The sequence below is a fragment of the Falco naumanni genome, chromosome 2 (genome assembly GCF_017639655.2).
Source record: "Falco naumanni isolate bFalNau1 chromosome 2, bFalNau1.pat, whole genome shotgun sequence".
NCBI lineage: Eukaryota > Metazoa > Chordata > Aves > Falconiformes > Falconidae > Falco > Falco naumanni.
This window is the reverse complement of record NC_054055.1, coordinates 31,408,435-31,427,381: the sequence shown is the minus strand read 5'-3', so window position 1 is coordinate 31,427,381 and position 18,947 is coordinate 31,408,435. Positions and strand designations below refer to the sequence as shown.

The following is an 18,947-nucleotide window of genomic DNA, read 5'->3' as shown; positions in this document are numbered from 1 at the left end:
ATGTGGGAAGAGACTCCTTTGTGGAAATTTACTGGTCAGTTATTCCTGGCTCCAAGTAACAAGGAACCTATTTATCTTCTGCCTTTTTTTTTTTTTTCCCTTCCCCCTTGTTTTTTTTTTTTAATTCTTTCTTGGAAAAGGCAGGAGAGACAGGGCTCCTTGAAGCAAAAGGTTCGCGCAGCCGGGCCCAGCCAGGGTCTCTCCGCCTGCCCCCGCGGCGCCTGCTCCTTGTGGGTTGCCCTTTCTCCTCGTATTCCAGAGCTGTCCGGCTACTGAGTATTAACTGAAGTTTTTGGATCCTGTTTGCTTACAGAGTATTTTCTAATCTGTTCAAAAGCTTTGGTAGAGTGTTTTCCTGATTTACTCAGGACCGGGCGAATCCTGCTGTAAAGAATGCTACAGTGAAAATCCAGCATCCTATTATTACCATTTTTTTGCAAAGCACACTTCAAGACCAGCTCTGTGTCCCTTTCATAGAGGCAGAATGCCACATAATTTAAAAAGCTGTGGCTTGACTCGTGGCCTTTGGGTTACGCAAGTGTTTCTTTGGCAAAAACCTTAGAGCTGTCCCTGCAGCACACAGCATCCAGAACAGGGGCCACAAACCGGGCTCCAACAAATATAGTAGTAAATAGTAATAACATGGCTATAGAAGCCCACCTGTACCTACTTCACATTTTTATTTATCTACAGAAAAATATCCAATAAATGCTGTGCCATGAACTGCTGATCTAAAATATTTTGCAGACAGCAGATAATTTCAATACTTATATGTAAAGGCTTATTTATCTGCCCACCAATTTGAGATTAAATGGTTTCTCATGATTTTCAGCTGGTGTCTTATTTTGTGGCATTTCACCTAGAAAGCCCTCTTAGCATTTTATTACAGTATATAATATGATGCAACTAATATAACCCATGCAGTACAAAGTTATTTGTTGGGGTGGGGTGTTTAAGGGGTTAAACAGATATTAAAAATCCCACGTTAGAAGAAATCTTCATAGCCAGAAATACTTTATTGGTCTGGATGGGCTGCATCCGTCACATCCTTTACTTGAAACATGAGGTGGAATGCTGTCTTTCTCAAAATTGTACCTAAACCCAATCTGATTTTAAGAGCAGCTTTAAAGTATGCTTCCTTTCTTTTATTGGACTTACTGTTACAGCCCATAAACATTTGGGGTCAAGAGCTCACTTCCTTAAAATATGCCAAATGGGATTAGTCTTGAACTTCTAAGAAGTAAATATTAGATGGAAACTGATGTTTGTTTATTTTGTACAGAGGGCATCGTGATTCTCCTTGGTAGCTTGTTGTTCACATAATTAGTCCCATTTAAGTCACTGCGGGATTTTTATTGTCTGTCACACGCTGTGGGTTTATTACAGTAAATGCTAAAAGACAAATGTTAATATAGTTAAAAAAAAATAAAAGAAAACAACTCAGAAAAAGATTCAACCTCCAAATGATTCCCCATCTCATTTTTTTTCTCTGAGCCCCAGTAAGTCCCTTCTTCCCCAAAATGAGCACTGGGAATACAAACACATCTCGCCACATGAAGTCAGCTTTGCCAGATCAGTTGAACTCGAGGGGATGGGGCTTTGGGGAGCAGTGGTTGGAGCTGGGAGCTTCCTGCCAGTTTCCTGCTCCGCTAATTTCTTTACTTGAGAGGCTGGCTTTACAGGCCAACAGACTGCACCACGTGTTGGGTGAAGTGCACGCCACAGCTTGGGAAAGTTCCTGGTGCTGCTTTGGAGCACGTTGACTCCAGTGCCTATGTGCTTGGCAGGCAGGAAGCCTCAGGGGACCAAGGTCAGTGCAGCTCTCCTCCCTGCGCCCATCTTGCCTCCCTCCAGGTGCAGAAACTGCCTGCTGAGCACCCTGACAAACAGCTGGTGACAGCTCGGTGTCACAATGGGTTGTGCAGGAACAGCGGCAAAGATGTACTCATGCCCTGAGCAAAGGCTTTGGCACCAGACAAAATCAAGCAGATAATGCTGGTCTGGTGGAAGTAAGGCAAAAGTCATCTGGTCAGCTGGTAAGAAACATGGCTTATTCATATGCTTTTCTTAGAGAGTGAGGTGAGTGATTGCAGCAGGATAGTACTGTATTTGTAAATGTGCTTGTCAGCCTGTTCAGAGATATTAGAACACTAATGTTTTTACAGTGCACAAAGAACTGCCCCAAGAAAATGAAGATTGGGCTCCAATATTTAGAACTAGAATCGTGCTTGGTAATGAATGGGTTAATTCAGCTTTTGCCTTTCTTGAAAGTGCATTTCTTTCACTGGGGAGGCCAAGTATTTAGGACCCTCCCACAGTGGAAGGAAAATTAATGCTCAGCATGCCTCAACATGTTTGTTGCTCTGGGGTTTTAACTTTGTTTCCTTGAACAGTAGCAGCAGAGACATTTTGTCTGGGAACCATGTTAGAACAGGAAAATGACCAGTCCCATCCATTTCACAAATGCAGGCGTATTTGGAGGTCCTGCTGAAAGAAAATGATGGTCGTTGACTTGTTTTCTTCTCTAGCTCAGGGTTTCCTTCACAAAATACCACTATCTCTCATTAGCCCTGCAAAGTAGATATACTGGCTGCAGACAAGTATGTTTCAGAAAGATTCCCTGATACCGGCAAATCCATGGGAGGGAGGGGAACTCTCTCCCATTGTTACAGCATGTAACACAACACAACTAATCAGTTCTCAGAAATATAATTCCTGTTTGCCCGGCTAGTAAAAACTGCTGGAACTTGCTTCTCTGCTGCCACAAGCTTTGTGGAGGCATTTACACCTGTGAAAGCCAATTTTAATAGTTATTAAATATGCTGGAATGGATTTAGTGACGTCTCCATGCAACTTGCACAGAAGTAAATGATGGTGCAGGACTGGAAAATCAAGGTTTGTTTATTGAAAGCAGTCCTTCCACTCCCAGGGTCAGGCCTGTGGTTTGGAAGATGATACAGACAAGGTCTCAGATGAAAAACAGGTTGTGCTTGTACTTTTGAAATATTCATTATAATGTGTTCTTGTGAGGATTAATGTTCTGTAGGATGTATTCTGTTTTATACAGTTTGTCTCACACTTGCCAAATCATAGAAGAAATTGTATATGAAAATTAATTTTGTTTCTCATTCTATTTACTTTTGAGGTCACTTCTCCTTTCCTTTTTATGCAATATAAGCAAAACCCAGTAGAGCAGAGCTTTGATCTGTGGGCAATCACAAACCTCATTAAAACTGACAGGCATGCTGTCCATGCTTTGTTCAGGAAAGAGCAATTAAGTTCTTTTATGGCGTAAGACAGCTGAAAACTCGGAACTGCTGCCCACGGCACAGGGTTGCGTGGCCAAGTGCTGAGATGAGGTGACTTGTATGAGCAAGCACTAATTTGGGGAAAGTCAGAGAGATCTCTCTAGGGACCGCTTGCAAACGCGGCAGCAAGAGCATAGATTGGTTGCAGCTGTGTTTGCCTGTGTGCATGTCCGGGACCGGAAACACCACGCGAGAGCCAGCAGACAGTGGGAGAAGCAGTGGTGTATGGCCCTGAGAAAAAGCCAAGGGACAGCTTCTTCTGGGCAAGCATCCTGGCTAGAGCAGCAAACTTGGACTGCCGCACAGTACTCCCTCCCATTGGCTTCCTCTTTGTGCAAGGAAATGGGACGTGGCTGTACATTCTTTGTAAATAAATAGGATTATGCTAAGGAGCTAACTGAATTCATCGATTTCCACCCTTCCACCCCTCCTTGCAGGAGAATGTGGCAGAGTGCTGAATATTAGTTAACTGTCTGGGTCAAAGTTCTGAATGTAAACCTATAGAGCTTTTTAGTACTGCTAAAATAGTCATTGAAGATCCTGTAGTTATCAAGGCAATCTCTGATATTCAGACCTCAAAGCAGCAGTTGATCATTTCAGTCGCTGATGATCCTTCATGGATTTTTCATGCCTGGTATTTCTACAATGCATATTAAAATTAGCTTTTATGGAACAATAACAAGAAATGGCTTTCTTTGATCCCTTGTTTAGAGTTTTTAATATAGTCCAGATGTATCTGTTGAGAAAAAATGTGGTCAAATACGGTAAATTGTGAAACATTTATACGTGACTAAGGTGTTTGATACATGTTTTGAATAGTTTCTTATTTGTGTTACCTTACAGCATCTTCTTACCAAGCTTCTATTGGCATCAAAGCTCTTGCAGATTTATTTCCATATTTAGGTCCCCACAGTGACTACATCATAGATTGTCCCTCTGCATTTGAGGGTATGCTTACACCAGCTGAATAAAGCAGCGTGCTTGAAGAAGTCACTGTCCCAGCACCAGAGTGTACTCTGTGTGTGCTCTGACACCTCAGCAATGGGACGTGAAGTCTTAACCTCCTTCAGTGGGAAGTAAAAGGCAGACTTGCAGCCTAGGATTAAACTGGAAAATGCCCTCAACTCACCTCTTTTCCTTGGTGTTTCACCCTAGGAGACAATTACAGTCTGACAGGTCTTTGGCAGCATGGCTTCAGAGAAGCCTTACTGATGGGGAATACAAACTGGGGGGGGGGGGGGGGGGGGGGGCGGTAAAGAAGCTGCTTTTAACTCCAGCTACATTTATCGATCAGTTTTGTGTTAGACAACTTCTCCGGCACAGTGCAGGAGGTGCCTGAGGCTCAGAATGAGCAGCTGGTGTGGCCGAAGGGCAAGGCTGTGTTACTTTTGGCAGCAGTGCCGGCAATAGCTGGCTGGAAGCATTTGTGAAATTACAGCCTGTGAGAGTACTTCTGGTTTATGCTGACATGTGTGCAGGCTGCCACCGAAACAGGCCCTCTCGCTGGCTCATCCTGGCACTGGTGTTCATTCAGCTGTGGGATCAGCTGGCTGCCAAAATTGATCCTGCTGAAAACTTTTTTTTTTTTTTTTTCAGATGGATTAGCTTTCAGCTCTGTTGGCAAGCAGATCTAGCCTAACATGTGGCCACATGAATGTCAGAGCCAGCGGAGGCATCAGGAAAGCATGACTAAGGGAAGGGAAAAGGGAGGAATTATCTCTTTTGCCAGTAGCACAGTCTCGGCTTGGCTTAGCATCCCCCGTGAATCTACCTCTCAGGGTAAAATTACCTGTTACAGCTTGAATCACATTAATGGCTTGTTTCCACAGAAAGGAACAAATCTTGTTCCTCTTTTCCTCACTCCTCTGATGTTAGACCTGGTGATTGTCTAATCTTGCACTGAACAAACTGGTTTAACTTGTTGAATCAGCATCCTGGCAAAGAAAAGGGAATAGCAGTTCTGCTGGCTTAGAGGGTTGAATCAGCTCGGTAGAGCATCTGCCAAGGCTGGTGGAGCTTGTACAGGATAGGAGGGCAGCAGCAGTCAGCTCTGAGGTCACTGACTGAACCACAGCATACAGTTGCAGTCTCAGAAATCTTCTGTCATAACACTTAGTAGAAGAACCATGATCTGGGTTCTCTCTGTAGTTTAAAGATGACAACAGGTGCTATTTCTTCGTCTTACAACAAACGTGGTGTTTGTCTCAGAAAGCTGGAATTTGCCACTATTTTGTAATTGCTTTCAAACTCCTACCCTTGTATTTTCAACCCTCCCATGGGTAAGTGACATTTATCCTAATACTTCCCTTCAAGCTGGGCCGCCTCTCCTTTGAGCCTTGATTTCCCCTGGGTTTGTTCCCTTATTAAATAGGGAAATATTGCCACAGAATTACTAATGCTCTTTTCCATCAGCCAGAATGTTTCTCTGAAGCTTCAGCAAATGGCCTCTGATGCTACTTGGCGTGTCAGATGCAGGAACACCAGCTCGGAACCAAACTGCGATTGAAAAACCTCTATAAACAACAGAGATAAAAGAGTATAGGAAAATGGACTCACATGTGTGCAAAAAAGTTGGTTTTGTGCAACTCTATCAGTCAGATAGAAGTGGTAAAATGCCCAAATTATATCTGCTCACGTGCAGGACAGCCATGGTACGCTCCAAGTACGGTGCTGGCTGGGCACTAATATGCACCAAGCACAGAAATCCCATGCTGTTTGCCCAGAAGTTTTAAACTTTCATCTTTGACAGAAGAAAGCCCAGGCAAGGAGGGACAAGAACATGTTCAGATGGTTCTAAGGAAGAAGAGATATCCCAGGTGGGCAGGCATCCACTCTTATGCCCATATGGCGCCTTCATCTATAAGGAGGCGAAGTAGCACCAGCCCAAAGAATTAATGGAGAATAAAATGTACTCTGAAAATATAGCAGGAAAAAAAGTGATATGAGAAATAGATGAACTTAATAATGAGTGAGAAATCTAAAATGCTATGTTGTTGTTAATAGCTTTAACCATAAAATTACAGAGAAGATTAGTAGAATCAGGAAATTCTTAATATATTAAAAGGGCTGTTGGGAAAGTGCAGATGAGGAGTGCTTGGAAAATGTAAATGTGCAAGCATTGGGATATTGTTTGAACACAATTTGGGTAGCTGAGGGATGGATTAAGCTATCACTTTTCAGAAACTACTTGGAATTACTTGTTTTTAATAAATGGAAAAGAAGATGCTGGACAATTAAGAAGAAACAAGCAGGACACTGAAGTGCACCTGAAGGTCTTGGTTGCATTTGTGCAGCAGCTCTACCTTCTGAGGCCGTTCTCCAGTAGATAGTGCATGATATGCCCAAGTGTGTGAGCACCCTGAGGGGATTTTCAAAATGCTTGTCCGTGATCAAACTGTTCCTGTTGAGTCCAGCAGAGAGGGCAGGCCCGCTCAGGTGGAGGCAGCAGGAGGGAAGGTGAATTCCTCTTCTGTCTGCAGTGAATTGGGGAACCACAACCTCAGCATGTTATTGAATGGCTTTTTAAATCCAGATTCCTAAACAATTGGAGGAAAGATGTCAGATGCGTGTGGGAGCTTCACCCGACAGAAATGCTGTCCAGCCTGTGACGTTACTTGTGTGGGTAGTCCTGAACGTGCATAGTGTCTGCTGTGCTGATGGGTGAGGTGACTGCAGTGGGTGAGCGAAGAGCAGGGCAGTGCCAGAGATGCAGGAGGCAGAGCACGTGCGCTTTGGAACAGCTTTTGATGCCGTGTTTCACAAAGTCTAACTCAAAAGTAAGTTCAGTTTGGCTTTGATGCGAGACCTGTGATGTTGACTGAGAACTAACATAAGGACTGGAAAAAAGATCACAGAGGATCTTTGCAGTCTCAGGACTTCCAGCCCAAATTTCGTAGTCCTGTAACCGGAGGGTCCTCCCATGGGGGCACGGGAACCCTTCTGCTCCATCTCTCTGGGGCCAGTCGGCATTATTGTGGGAGACCTGCGTAGGCTTGACGGGCTGTGTTACTCCCCAAGAGATTCACCAGCAGGAATTGGTACAGCCAGTGCATTAAAGCACATGGGAATGTGTCTCTATCCTTTTACGAAGTGCATAAGGTCATCTACCTAAAATGATGTTATATTTTTTCATAAGTGCTTTCGGGAGGTGGAAGATGCTCAGCAGGATTGCCACCCAGCAGCGCTTCTCGGCAACGCGCGCCTGTGAGCTGCAGTCTGAAGTCAAATTTAGGCAGAGTTAATGAGCAACAGAAACCCGTAGATACCTCGGCAGAGGAGCAGGCTGCCTGCTTGGGCTGCGGAGCTCGGCCACCGCCTGAGGCAGGCGCACCCCACCCCCATCCCCGCCCGGCTGTGCCGCCCGCGGCTCCCCGCTGGCAGCCCCGGGGCCGGCCGTGCCGCTCGCAGGCCCACGGGGGAGGAAGGCCCGCGGCGGCTGCAGCCCCAGGATCAGCGGCCGCCGGCCAAGGTGGGTGGGCGCACCCCGTCCGGGACGGCGGGCGGCAGCTCCCGGCCGATCGCTCCTGCGGGCCGGGGCCTGCCCACCCCCCCTGGCCGAGCGGCGGCGGCGAGGCGCGGCGAGGAGGGGCGTGCGGCGGGGCGGCCAGCGCATGGCGGCCCTCGGCATCGCCCGCTGCCGCTGACCGCGGCGCCGCGGCTCGCCGAGGTGAGAGGGGGGCACCGGGCCGGGCCGGGCCGGGCGGCGGCGGTGCGGGAGCGGCGGGCGGCTGCCTCGGGGCCGGAGCGGGCGATGGCTGGGGCCGGCCGCGGCGCCGCGCGGTGTGGGCGGCCGAGGCAGCCCCGCTCCCGCCGCCTTCCCCCGGCCTGTCCGCTAGCCCCGGCCCGGCGTGGTGAGCAGCGGGGGCCGGCGGCGGCGCGGCCCGTGCCCGGGCGGTGGGGTCGCCGGCGGCGGGAGGGGCGGGCCCGGCTGGGCGAGCGAAGGCCGCGGCGCTGCGAGGCGGTGGCAAGGCGGGCAGCGCCCGGCCGCCGGGGGGTCGCGGGCCGGTTTCGCTGGCAGCCCTCCCCCCGCACAAGCCCCGCTGCCGGTTTGCCCGTTGCGAGGCGCGGGCTGGCTCCCGGGGCCGCCCTGCCCCGATCGGCCCTGCCCGACGGGGCGCCCGTGGCCAGCGGGAGGCCGCGGCCGGCGGCGGGGCGGCAGGGCCGGGCCTGGCCGGGAGCGGGCGGCGGGGCGGGTGCCCGGCCCCCCGGCGGGAGCGGGGCCACAGGCGGGGGCGGCGAGGGGCGCCTGTCCGGGCTGAGGGACAAGGAGGCGAGCGCCCGGGCCTGGCGTGGCGCGGCCCCGCGGGCTGGCGAACCACGTCGGATGAAACGGTGTTGGCGGGGCTTGCAGCTGCACTGAACCGGAATTGCTTATTTCTCCAGGCCTTCCTGGCTCCCTGAAGGCTGAACTTGTTGGATCTACCGGGTACTCCTGGAAAAAACTTCGGCCAGGAAATAACAGGCTTAAAGCGCAGCCACTTTCCTCAGCGCTTTTCGACCGCCTGGATACTTACTGCACCTGGAGATCAGTCATTCCACGTTAGAATGTCTACGCTGACCTTCCATTAGGTTGCGGTTCGTCTCAAGAAGGTGAGCAGAGTTAAGACTGTTGCTGCTGGAAAGAGGAGCTCCCATCTCCCTTCTTCCTGCCTTATTTGCGTGGGACCCTTTTTGGGGCAGATTCATCACACCAGTCTGGCAGAAGGCTGGTGGAATTGCTTGTAGGAGGTCCTGACGAGGACAAGGCCTCTCCTGACTAGCTCAGCTGCTTGTGGAAATGCAGTCTGACTCGGTCAAGTTTTATTTAGAACACTTACACGCCATTGCTGGAAACTTGTAATTCAAGAGCTATCTTTTTCTTTTGTTTGAAGCTTGGTGAAATTTTGCTTTTGCTTTCAGCCTGCTGCTGGCTGATAAACCCAACTTCTGTGCTGAGAAGCATGCTAAATTAATTCTCTCTGGAGTGTGGGAAAAAGCTACTGTGGTTGGTTTTGCATTTATGGTTTGACTTGGTTTGCCGTTCTTATTCCTAATGGTAAAACTGTGAGTTGCTTTTTCTGATGCGTGGATCTGCTGGGTTTGTGCCCAGAGAGTTTATGTAGCTCAGGTGAAGGAAGAAACCACTGTGCCTTTTAGCCCATGTGCTACGAGTGGGCCGTTCCAACCTGGATAAGAAATAACAGAAATTCTCAATGGAGAAGTTGAAGTGTTGCTGTAGTTCCTTACACAAATAACAAGTTGCTAATACAAAGGGATCTTTTAATCCACAGGCAACTTACGCTCCAAAAGTAATGTCTTAAAGAAGATGGAAGTTCAGCTGTCCCAACCAGTTATACACGTTTTCAGCATTTTTGGGTTTATTGGGGGGGGGGTGGGTGTGTGTGTGAGCTCATAGACTTGCCCATTTCTTTTTTTTAAATCCAAGGGTTTTAATGATGTCATATAATGGGTTTGAAATCATTTATATTTATAAAGCATAATTATTTAGTTGGATAATTGGAGTTGGAATGCAACAGGACAGTTTTATTTGGATCATGAAACTTTTTTGTGTATGTTTTTTGTATTTTTAGGAGCATGGAAGTCTTCAATGTTTTTCCTGCAATTTTCATGGAGCATGTTGTAGTAAGCATTTTCTGCAGTGGTTTGCAGTTCTCACTGTCAGGCATGCAAAGCTGCTTTTCCAGCTCCCTAACTAAGACGTGAAATCCTCCTTGGTAAAGGAGAGAGACCAGAGCAAATATTTTCTGTATCATGAATCTCCATTTCCTAAAAGATTGAGAACTGTCATTTTAGTTACATAGTTATTACCCTCTTAACACATGAGCAAAACTGATCCTTGTGCTCCTACTGCAGCTGAAAGCTGTGAGTACAAGTTGGAAAGACAGAACTATTCATAAAGAGGAAGACTCAAGAGTATAGGGGCAAAATCATCGTCCTCCTGTCTTCCCATTCTTTTTAGCAGTAGGAAGAGGACAGAAAAGAAACGTGGCTTGTTCTAGCATTGAGGGGTACTTCAGAATCACTTTCTTCTCACAGAAAATGAAGCTTCTGAATGGGATCTCTGGTCTTACAGAAGACCTTAGGTGGTAAATGGAGTCGTTAGATCTTTTCTCTTGGGGTTTGTCCCTAGCTGTAATGGTGGCTTCTTCTGTCTGATTGCATCAGTCCTGAGGCTGAGTAGGAAAGCTGGCAACTTTTTAAAAACTCCTCGTTCAAACAAGCACAGAGAATGCTCCTCCCCCTTGTCACTGGAAAAGCATGGGAGGTTTGCTTACACCTTTCCAGAATGGCTTTTACTGTGAAGTCTTGCTGGGACTGTATCAGTCCTCCTGTGAAAGAAACTCAGAATCGACCTTGCCTTTGTTCCCTGTAGTGATCTTTACTTTCCTCAGATCAGTGATACCGATTTTGTTGCTGCTTTTGTCCTGTGCAGCATGGATCTTCCCTTGCAGCTCCACTCTTGCCTCCCACATTTTCTGCTTTATATTTCTTTGAGGGGACAGAAGCCTTAGTACTAACATCAAAACTAATTAAAAGACCTTATTTATATGCCTTGCTGTCACAGCATTACTTGATGCTCTTTGCTGTGTTACATCTTGTAATGTATAAAAGGAATTTTATTATATATATATGTATGTATGAATAGGTATTGTATAATATGGAAGGAATTTATACAAGGGAAGCACTAATTACAGCTCAAAACTTAAGTGTGTGAGAGATTTGGCTAATACAAACGGTCACCCATTTTGGTCTTTATTAGCTACTTGTTTTCTTAGAGCATGCTGTAAGTTACAAGGTGCCTGCATTTGAGAACTTGGCTTTGGTTAGAGGCACTGGGAGGGTTGTGCACAGAGTCCCTTCACTGAGACTTTCCAGTAGAAAGGATTACATGATAAATCCTCTTCCTGCAGGTCCTGTCCACAGAAAGAAATTGCTGCGGCATGCGTGCTGTGAGAATGGATTTGGAAATAAAGATTGCAGATGAGTGAAAATGGTTAACAGTTTTGTTTCATGATGAATTATCAAGAATTATGGGCAGCTGTTCTTTGAAGCATTTTAACTTTGTGCTGAATAGTTCAGCAATAACACCTTCCCTTGGTTATTTAAAAACACTGCAGGAACAAGAGAAAAGCTAACTTTGAGTGGTGACTCACCTTTGGCTTTGCAGGTAGAGCAGAGAGCCACATCACATATTCTGTAGCTGAAGAAATTCTGAAGCTGGGCTTTTTCAGTCACCTTTAAGATTGCCTTCTTACGGTGGCAGTGCATGGTGTTTGAAATGGTAAGCTTTGGGTGAGTTGAGCAAGTGGAGAGTAATCAGATCTTAGCAGAGCATACCAACTGGGTGGTTTTTGTGAAAATCCAGTTTCTGTGTATTGCATCAGTGAGGAAGGATGTAAATCTTGAACTGTTATTATGAGTACATGAGTTATTTTCATTCAGAGCCCTTGCTGGGTTTGGCAAGCGTTTTTTTCCAGCATTTGTAGTTGAGAGTCCAAAAATGGTTCTGTCTGAACACTGGGTCGTTCTTGTGCCTGCCATCTGGTGGCCAGATACTACAGCTAACTAGGCTGGCTGCAAAAACCCAGCTGAGGCTCTGTCATAATGACACTGGAGGAAAAAGTAGATGCTTTTCTCACTGAGCTGTGTCTCAGATGGAGATTGGGTTTTGCGTGGGTTTCCTGGAGGAGAAATAAATTTTGTAAGTCCTGTTACCATCTTTCTTCTCTTTCCTAGGATATGATGGAGCTCCTAGAGGAAGATCTCACCTGTCCCATTTGCTGTAGCCTGTTTGATGATCCTCGTGTCCTGCCCTGTTCACACAATTTCTGCAGAAAGTGTCTGGAAGGAATTCTTGAGGGAAATGTGAGGAATGTCCTTTGGAGACCATCCCCTTTCAAGTGCCCCACGTGCAGGAAGGAAACTCCTGTTACTGGAGTCAACAGCTTGCAAGTCAACTATTCCCTGAAAGGTATCGTGGAGAAGTACAACAAAATCAAAGTAACTCCAAAAATGCCTGTGTGCAAAGTGCACAGCGGGCAACCCCTTAACATTTTTTGCCGGACAGACATGCAGCTGATCTGCGGGGTTTGTGCCACCCGTGGTGACCATACAAAGCATCTTTTCTGTTCTATTGAAGAAGCTTATTCCCAGGAGAAGCGGGCTTTTGAAACCCTGTTTCAGGGCTTTGAAACTTGGCGTTGTGGAGATGCCCTCTCACGGCTGGATACCTTAGAAACCAGTAAGAGGAAAGCTTTGCAGATGCTGACCAAAGATTCTGACAAAGTGAAGGAGTTCTTTGAGAAGCTGCAGCACACACTGGAGCAGAAGCGAAATGAGATTCTCTCTGACTTTGAGACCATGAAGCTTGCAGTGATGCAGGCCTACGATCCGGAAATCAATAAACTGAACACAATTCTGCAAGAGCAACGGATGGCTTTTAACATTGCAGAGGCCTTCAAAGATGTGTCTGAACCCATTATATTTCTGCAACAGATGCAGGAGTTCAGGGAAAAAATCAAGGTGCTCAAAGAAACTCCTTTACCTTGTTCCAGTGTGGACATCACCCCTACAATGAAGAGCTTTGATACCAGCCAGTGGAATGGAATAAAACTAGTTGATGTGGACAAACTTTCCTTGCCTCAGGAAAACAACACTCTTAAATTCAAGATTCCCTCAGTCTTTTCACGAAGATTTATAGTGAACTCTCTTATTTGCTTGCTTATTCTTGCTGTCACCAGAATGTCCTTTGTGGAGTCAGTCGTTGACAATCTACAGTGCTGGAAGTCTCAGTTCCTTACAATTAGCTTGTCCTACTTGGCAGATACAGTGGAGATAGCAGATCATGCAGTCTTCTACTGGGAACAGATGACAGATGGAGCTTCACTTCTAAGAGAAAAGTGTAAGAACTATACATTGGTTGTACTGGATAATGTTGCACAGTTTGTGTGCAAATATAAACTGTTGTGAAGTCCCTGCTGAAATAAAAGAACTAAGAGAGATCTGGTGAAGAAGACATAGAACTTTTAAAAATTAAATTTTTTTTAAGACTTCCAGTGAAAAACATTCAGAGATTCAAAGTGTTTCCAAAACATTCATACTGTTCCTATAGTTTGAGCGCTGATAAACTGGAAGATGAAATGGAGCTTTGAAAATCACATTGTTCCTGGATTCTTCTTTCAGTGGTGTTTATGGGAATATTAATTCACTGCAGATAATTTTTTTTACCAAGATACAGGGCCAAACTGCATTCTCAGTTTAATGTTAATATAATTGTAGAATAAGACTAGAAGTCTCACTTCCTAAAAGGTCATAGTTACATTTTATTTTTTTTCTGACGGGGAGGTGGTTTGGAAAGAGGTAGAACGGTTGTGATTGAGAAGAGCACAGTACTGAGAGGCTTGTTGAGGACTGCTCTTCCACTGCAGAATACAGAGTGCAGCATTCATGTTTTGGAACCGCTTTGTATCTGAGGATGTTACTTCTCACTGAAATAGATACCCGTAATTTTTTGTATAACAAAATGTAGTAATGATCCTGTACATTCAGATTACTGTAGATACTGGTTATTGTTTACAGGTTCTGTACAAAAATATATCTTCAGGGCAAGCATAAATTCTAGGGGTAAAGAGAAATCAGTTGAGGTTGATAAGAGAAGAACAAGCTGCAAGATAGTACATACTTTGCAGATAGTACATACTTTGCAGTTTACTTTTCCAACATCAAATTGTTGGGGTGACTAACCAAGCTGTCCTGTTAGATCTGTTCCTCTGGAGCCACACTTTTTAAGAAAGTGGCCTGAGTGGTAACAGTTCAGTGCGGTGAAAGGCACGCACAGATCAGCCACAGCGAGGCAGCTTGTGCTCTAGCCCTGCAAAGGTGACAGGTAGAACAGTTTCTCTCCTGTCCCTCTCTGTCTTTCTGGATAGTAATTCCAGAAGCCAGGAAAAATGATGGGATGCTTCCTTGGAACAAAATACATAACGTGACAGGAGTATGGATGTTGTAGGTGTTTGGAAGTGCTTTAGCACTGAAACATATATCGGCTTTCCTACTGTTAACTGTATTTTCATGTACCTTGTTTTAGGAGTTGAATTTTCTGGGTGTATTGACTTGGCTGTAGGCTAACAGTGATTTAAAGTGAACTGTAAGCTTGCGTTCTCTGAAGTGCCCTTCTTTGACAGATTACAATACTTAAACGTATTGCTTGAAGCACATCTAACCTCCTTCTGCAATGGTCCTATGAACAGCAATATATAGAATGCAAACATTTAGTTGACATTTCTGAATAACAGACATAATGCATGCCGTACTTTGGGGATATTCATTGGCCCCTCTCACGGTTTAGTAAGTTCTGGTGATCGATTCACTGTCTTCCAGTAATCCTTGCAAGCTGTTCATTTCAAAAATAAACCGTTAAATTCCAAGAATCAAAGTTTCCAAGCAACCAAACCCTGTAAACAAAACTATTGTACATGATATTTACATCTTTGTTGCCTGGGAATCCTGTTACTGATCCACACGTCACTCCAAACGCTTGCTAAAAGCACTGAGTGGTTCTTGCAGCTGCAGATACCTTGCAGTTTAGGATAGATTAAGTCACAAACACATAGATCAGAGAGCTAAAATTCTTGAGTGGCTGAGACGGCGATGAATAATCGAGAGGTGGTTGTTCTGAGCGTGGGAGGTGTGCGATTTGTAACCTGGGCCTCTACCTTGCAGCAGTTCCCTGAGTCCAGGCTAGCACGGATGTTGAACAATAATGACCGGGAGTTTAAACTGATGAACGGAGAGTTTTTTGTGGACAGAGATGGAACTTTGTTTAGTTACATCATGGACTTCTTGAGGACTCTCCAGGTCTCCTTACCTACTAATTTCTCAGACTATCAGAGGCTGCAGAGAGAAGCAGAATTCTATGGGCTCTACACTCTGGCCGAGCTCCTGAGCCAGGAACACTTGCTGAAGCCAAGGCTGGAGGTCTTGGAGGTGCGTTTCTCTCTCCATGAGATGCAGGCCTTTTTCCGGATCTTTGGTTCCTGCAGTACCACTGTTGAGACACTGGCTGAACAGATCACTGTGTTCACAGGGCAGCAGTCCGGACAGAGCTGGAACAGCCCTTTTCCTTCTCAGAAATCACTCGTTCCACTTCCTTTGGAAAGACCTTCTCATCATGACCTGGTTTTTCAGTGTGGTACGGACTACTCTGCTGGTGACCAGTTTGTGGCCAGGTACTAACCCTGTGTGACTCCTCATTATGGAAATGTCTTTGTGACTTCTAGTTCATGAAGTAACACGCTATGTGCTAGCAAAGCTAATTTTAAAGAAACTATTGGACAGCTCTCTGAGAAGAGAGAAAGTATGTTACCTTCTTTCTGCTAGTTTAATGTTATCTTTTTATAGTTCTCGAATATCCAGTTTTGTTTCTGTTGCACTGATTTGCCCGTTCCAGCTTTCTAAAATGCTGTGCTTGACGTTTGTTTTTGAGTTCTGTTGGGTCTTTCTGCCCTTTCCTCTTCACTCGCTCTCCCAGGCTTTAGAATTTCATGACATCAGTGACCTTCTAGAGGACTTGAAAAACACAGAGTAAAAGGAAGCGAAGGAAACAAAACAAATAAGGAGTGAAGTACTGGGGAGGCCTAAAATCTCCGCTAGCTCATGGTCCAAAAGACTTTTCATAAGGAGAAGAGGGAAAAGAGAATGGCTAAATAGGGTTCAAAACACCATGGAACTAAGATAGCAGTTCACACACTGGAAAGCTTTTGTAGAGCCTTTTATTGGGAGGAGGGAGAAGCGGTAGATTATTAACTATACCAGGGGTCCTCAAACTGTTTAACCAGGGGGCCGGCGCGCGGATGCAGTGGCAGGCAGTCATCTGCGGCTGCTTGGTTTCCCCCCCAACCCCCGGCGGGGGGTCTGTAAATACCGGAGGCCGGATTGGGGACCCTGGGGGGCCATATCCAGCCCGCGGGCCGTAGTTTGAGGACCCCTGAATTGTATGCTACTCAGTGGGTTTTCTTTGAATTCAGAGGCAGGTTCTGTTTTTATTAAGATTACTGTATATCAATGATTTTTGTGATAGCAGTGTTGTATTTTAATGACAGCTTACGTTTTTTAAACAAGCTTTTGCTGGATGTCTATTGTATGGAGACACATTCTTACTGTATAAGGAAGTGTAACCTAATTCGACGTCTGTGGCTGTTAGAACTCCTGGAATTTTATGGAAATTTCATTGAAATATTTCCAAAAGGTTTATGCTATCCGAATATATGAATCAACACTGCAGTCTTTTGATTATTTAAAAAAAAGATGAATAAATTTTATCTTTCTTCTAGCTTTCTTTAACTAAGCAAGTAGAAGAAAAGTACCTCGCATTTGTGAAGTGGCATTTATGTGCCAAACCTTAACTTTATAATGTATTACTGATTTTAATGGACTAACAATTGGTTGAGTAGGTTATGGCAACTTCAATAGTGGGGAAAATATTCCTGACTTTCCTTTTTCTTCAGACTCGGTAAAAATTTTCTTCTGCAGATCAATAGAAAATCTTATCTTGAGTAATGAAACAAGTAGAGTTTGATAATGTTGCCTGCTGATTTTCTATCAACTTGGTCTTTGTTGTGACAGGGACTCTTTTGCCTTTTTTGTGCTTTCCATGAATGTTTGGTGTACTTTCCTGTGAACTGTGGAACAGTTTCACCCCTGTCAGCTTATGTATTTTGTAATAGTATTTTTACCTGACTTCTGTTCCTCAAAACATCTGGGTAGGTTCTTAAATTGTACTTTATATCAAGTGAAATCATTTGAGGCAATGGGAAAATGATTTTCATACCTGTTACCGCACAATCTGCTGTACAAGGTAACATTGCAATAAATGTCACTGTTTGTAGAGAGAGACCCTGTGTAATGAAAAGTGATGCTGTTGGGGTCTATGTGACTTCACTGCCCTTTCCGTCATTTACTCTTACCCAAAAAACTGTTGCAGCATTATATTGAGCATGCCATTCACCTCATCTCCGTTAAATTAAATGAGATGGAGGTTATCACAGCTGTATCTTTAAAAAGTAAGTTTTGGTGTGGGGGTGAAAAGAGTGCTTCTTCCCCAACGGGTAACTGGATGAACTGAGAATTACTGTTCTTATAATGAGGGAAAGAGGTAAATTGTCCTCAAAGGAGGAAAAAAATACCAGGTACCTTTGTTGCTGTAAACCCGTGCAACTGTGCTGACCTGCACCATCTGAGGACCTGGTTTGGTTCAAAAAAAATATTCATTCCGTCCTTCAAGAAGCAACTAAAGTGTGTTGTAACTGCTTTTTTCTTATTTTAGGTATGTTTCCATACAGCCTGATAATAGAAAGCTGATTAACGGTACTAATGTGCTAGGGCTGCTGCTTGACACTTTACTCAAAGATGGATTTCGCCTCATAAGCACCAGGACAGTCTCCAATGAAGAAAAAGCCGAATGCTACAGTTTCGAAAGGATGAAGAGGCCAGCAGGCCTTACCATCACAGTGGACCAAACCCCAGGGAGCTCCGGGGTCACACAGGCAAAGAGAAGCCAAGCACAGAAAGGGAAATAAAGGCTTTTCCTTTCATCTTTTGAAGGTGGAAAAGGGGTGTGTCAGCAGTAGTGGCCTTTCTTTGTTGGCTTGTTTGAAGTTGCAACTATTGAGGGAAGTAACAAACAAACAATTTGCCCCCCCCAGTATTCAGGAAAAAAAAAAAAATTGCTTTCCTGCCTTTTACCACTCCACCCTCTCCAACTCTAAATAAAAGAACCACAGATTCAATACTGGGTTTATGGACCAGATTCCAGCATTTTCAAGGGTTGTTTTTGTTTTGCTTTGTGGCTAAAATTTATATTAGGACTCGCAAAAAATCAACCATTTCTTCTAGAAAACAATGTTTATGTTCTGTGTGAATCTTTAAGTAAAATTGAAATATGTGATAATACATGAAGAAATAACAGCTTGACACAATTATCATCCCCCCTGTTTGGAGAAGCGGCTGGAGGAGGAATCAAAGCCTCAGTGGCTGAATATTGATTCTGCTTTCAAAAGATACATGTACACCGATTCTCTTGCAATTAGCTGAAAGCAACATAACAGAAACATCCCAAGTTGTGCTGCTGTGTGGCTCCAGGCATGAGAAAGTGGCTTTGGGAAGTCACCACTAGTGTCTGTGAAATAACATGTTACTGTCTCTTGCAGAATATTCCTCTGTCCTTTCCTCCCGCTCCGGAAGTATTAAACTTCAGTGCCAAGAATTAAATTATAAAAGTCTTTGTGAACAAATGGAGGTCTTTGTGAACAAATGGTCAGTTAATTTTTAGGGCTTTAACTATAAAAAGAATGAAAATGTGATAAACAGTCATTCAGATGGAAGAGTTAGTACAATTCTAAATCAAATAATACGAAAGATTTCTTAACACTTGTTAAATGCAAAATATATTTAGGAGGAAGGCTTAGCAGAAGTGGCTTTAAAAGCCTTGGGAATGTTAGCCCTGTACAATGCTTTGTAAGATGCCAGAATTAGCTCATGTACCAGGAGAGGTAAGTTAATGAGGCCTTTTAAATTAAGAATCTTTTGTCATTCCTTCAAGGCAAGGAAAGACGATGGCAATAACTTCAAGGTTTCATTATT

General features: G+C 44.8%; 2 protein-coding genes across 8 annotated transcripts; both read left to right on the top strand.

Annotated features, from left to right (window-relative positions):
• The first annotated feature begins 7,544 nt into the window (after window positions 1-7,544).
• Window positions 7,545-14,463, top strand: TRIM13 (tripartite motif containing 13). 7 transcript variants are annotated; one of them, XM_040583822.1, is made up of 5 exons: window positions 7,607-7,776; window positions 8,691-8,897; window positions 10,270-10,393; window positions 11,219-11,475; window positions 12,045-14,463. In XM_040583822.1, the coding sequence occupies exon 5, from the start codon at window positions 12,048-12,050 to the stop codon at window positions 13,275-13,277; it is 1,230 nt and encodes a 409-aa protein (XP_040439756.1). In that variant the 5' UTR covers window positions 7,607-7,776; window positions 8,691-8,897; window positions 10,270-10,393; window positions 11,219-11,475; window positions 12,045-12,047; the 3' UTR covers window positions 13,278-14,463. The 7 variants fall into 7 exon arrangements, 6 of the variants coding, with proteins under 6 accessions (XP_040439756.1, XP_040439755.1, XP_040439751.1 ...); XM_040583821.1 differs by lacking the exon at window positions 10,270-10,393; XR_005826366.1 differs by lacking the exons at window positions 11,219-11,475; window positions 12,045-14,463 and having other exon boundaries at window positions 7,545-7,776; window positions 10,270-11,209.
• A 401-nt stretch (window positions 14,464-14,864) lies between these two features.
• Window positions 14,865-18,602, top strand: KCNRG (potassium channel regulator). The gene is made up of 2 exons (XM_040583823.1): window positions 14,865-15,535; window positions 17,632-18,602. The coding sequence occupies exons 1-2, from the start codon at window positions 14,958-14,960 to the stop codon at window positions 17,882-17,884; spliced, it is 831 nt and encodes a 276-aa protein (XP_040439757.1). The 5' UTR covers window positions 14,865-14,957; the 3' UTR covers window positions 17,885-18,602.
• Window positions 18,603-18,947: the final 345 nt, after the last annotated feature.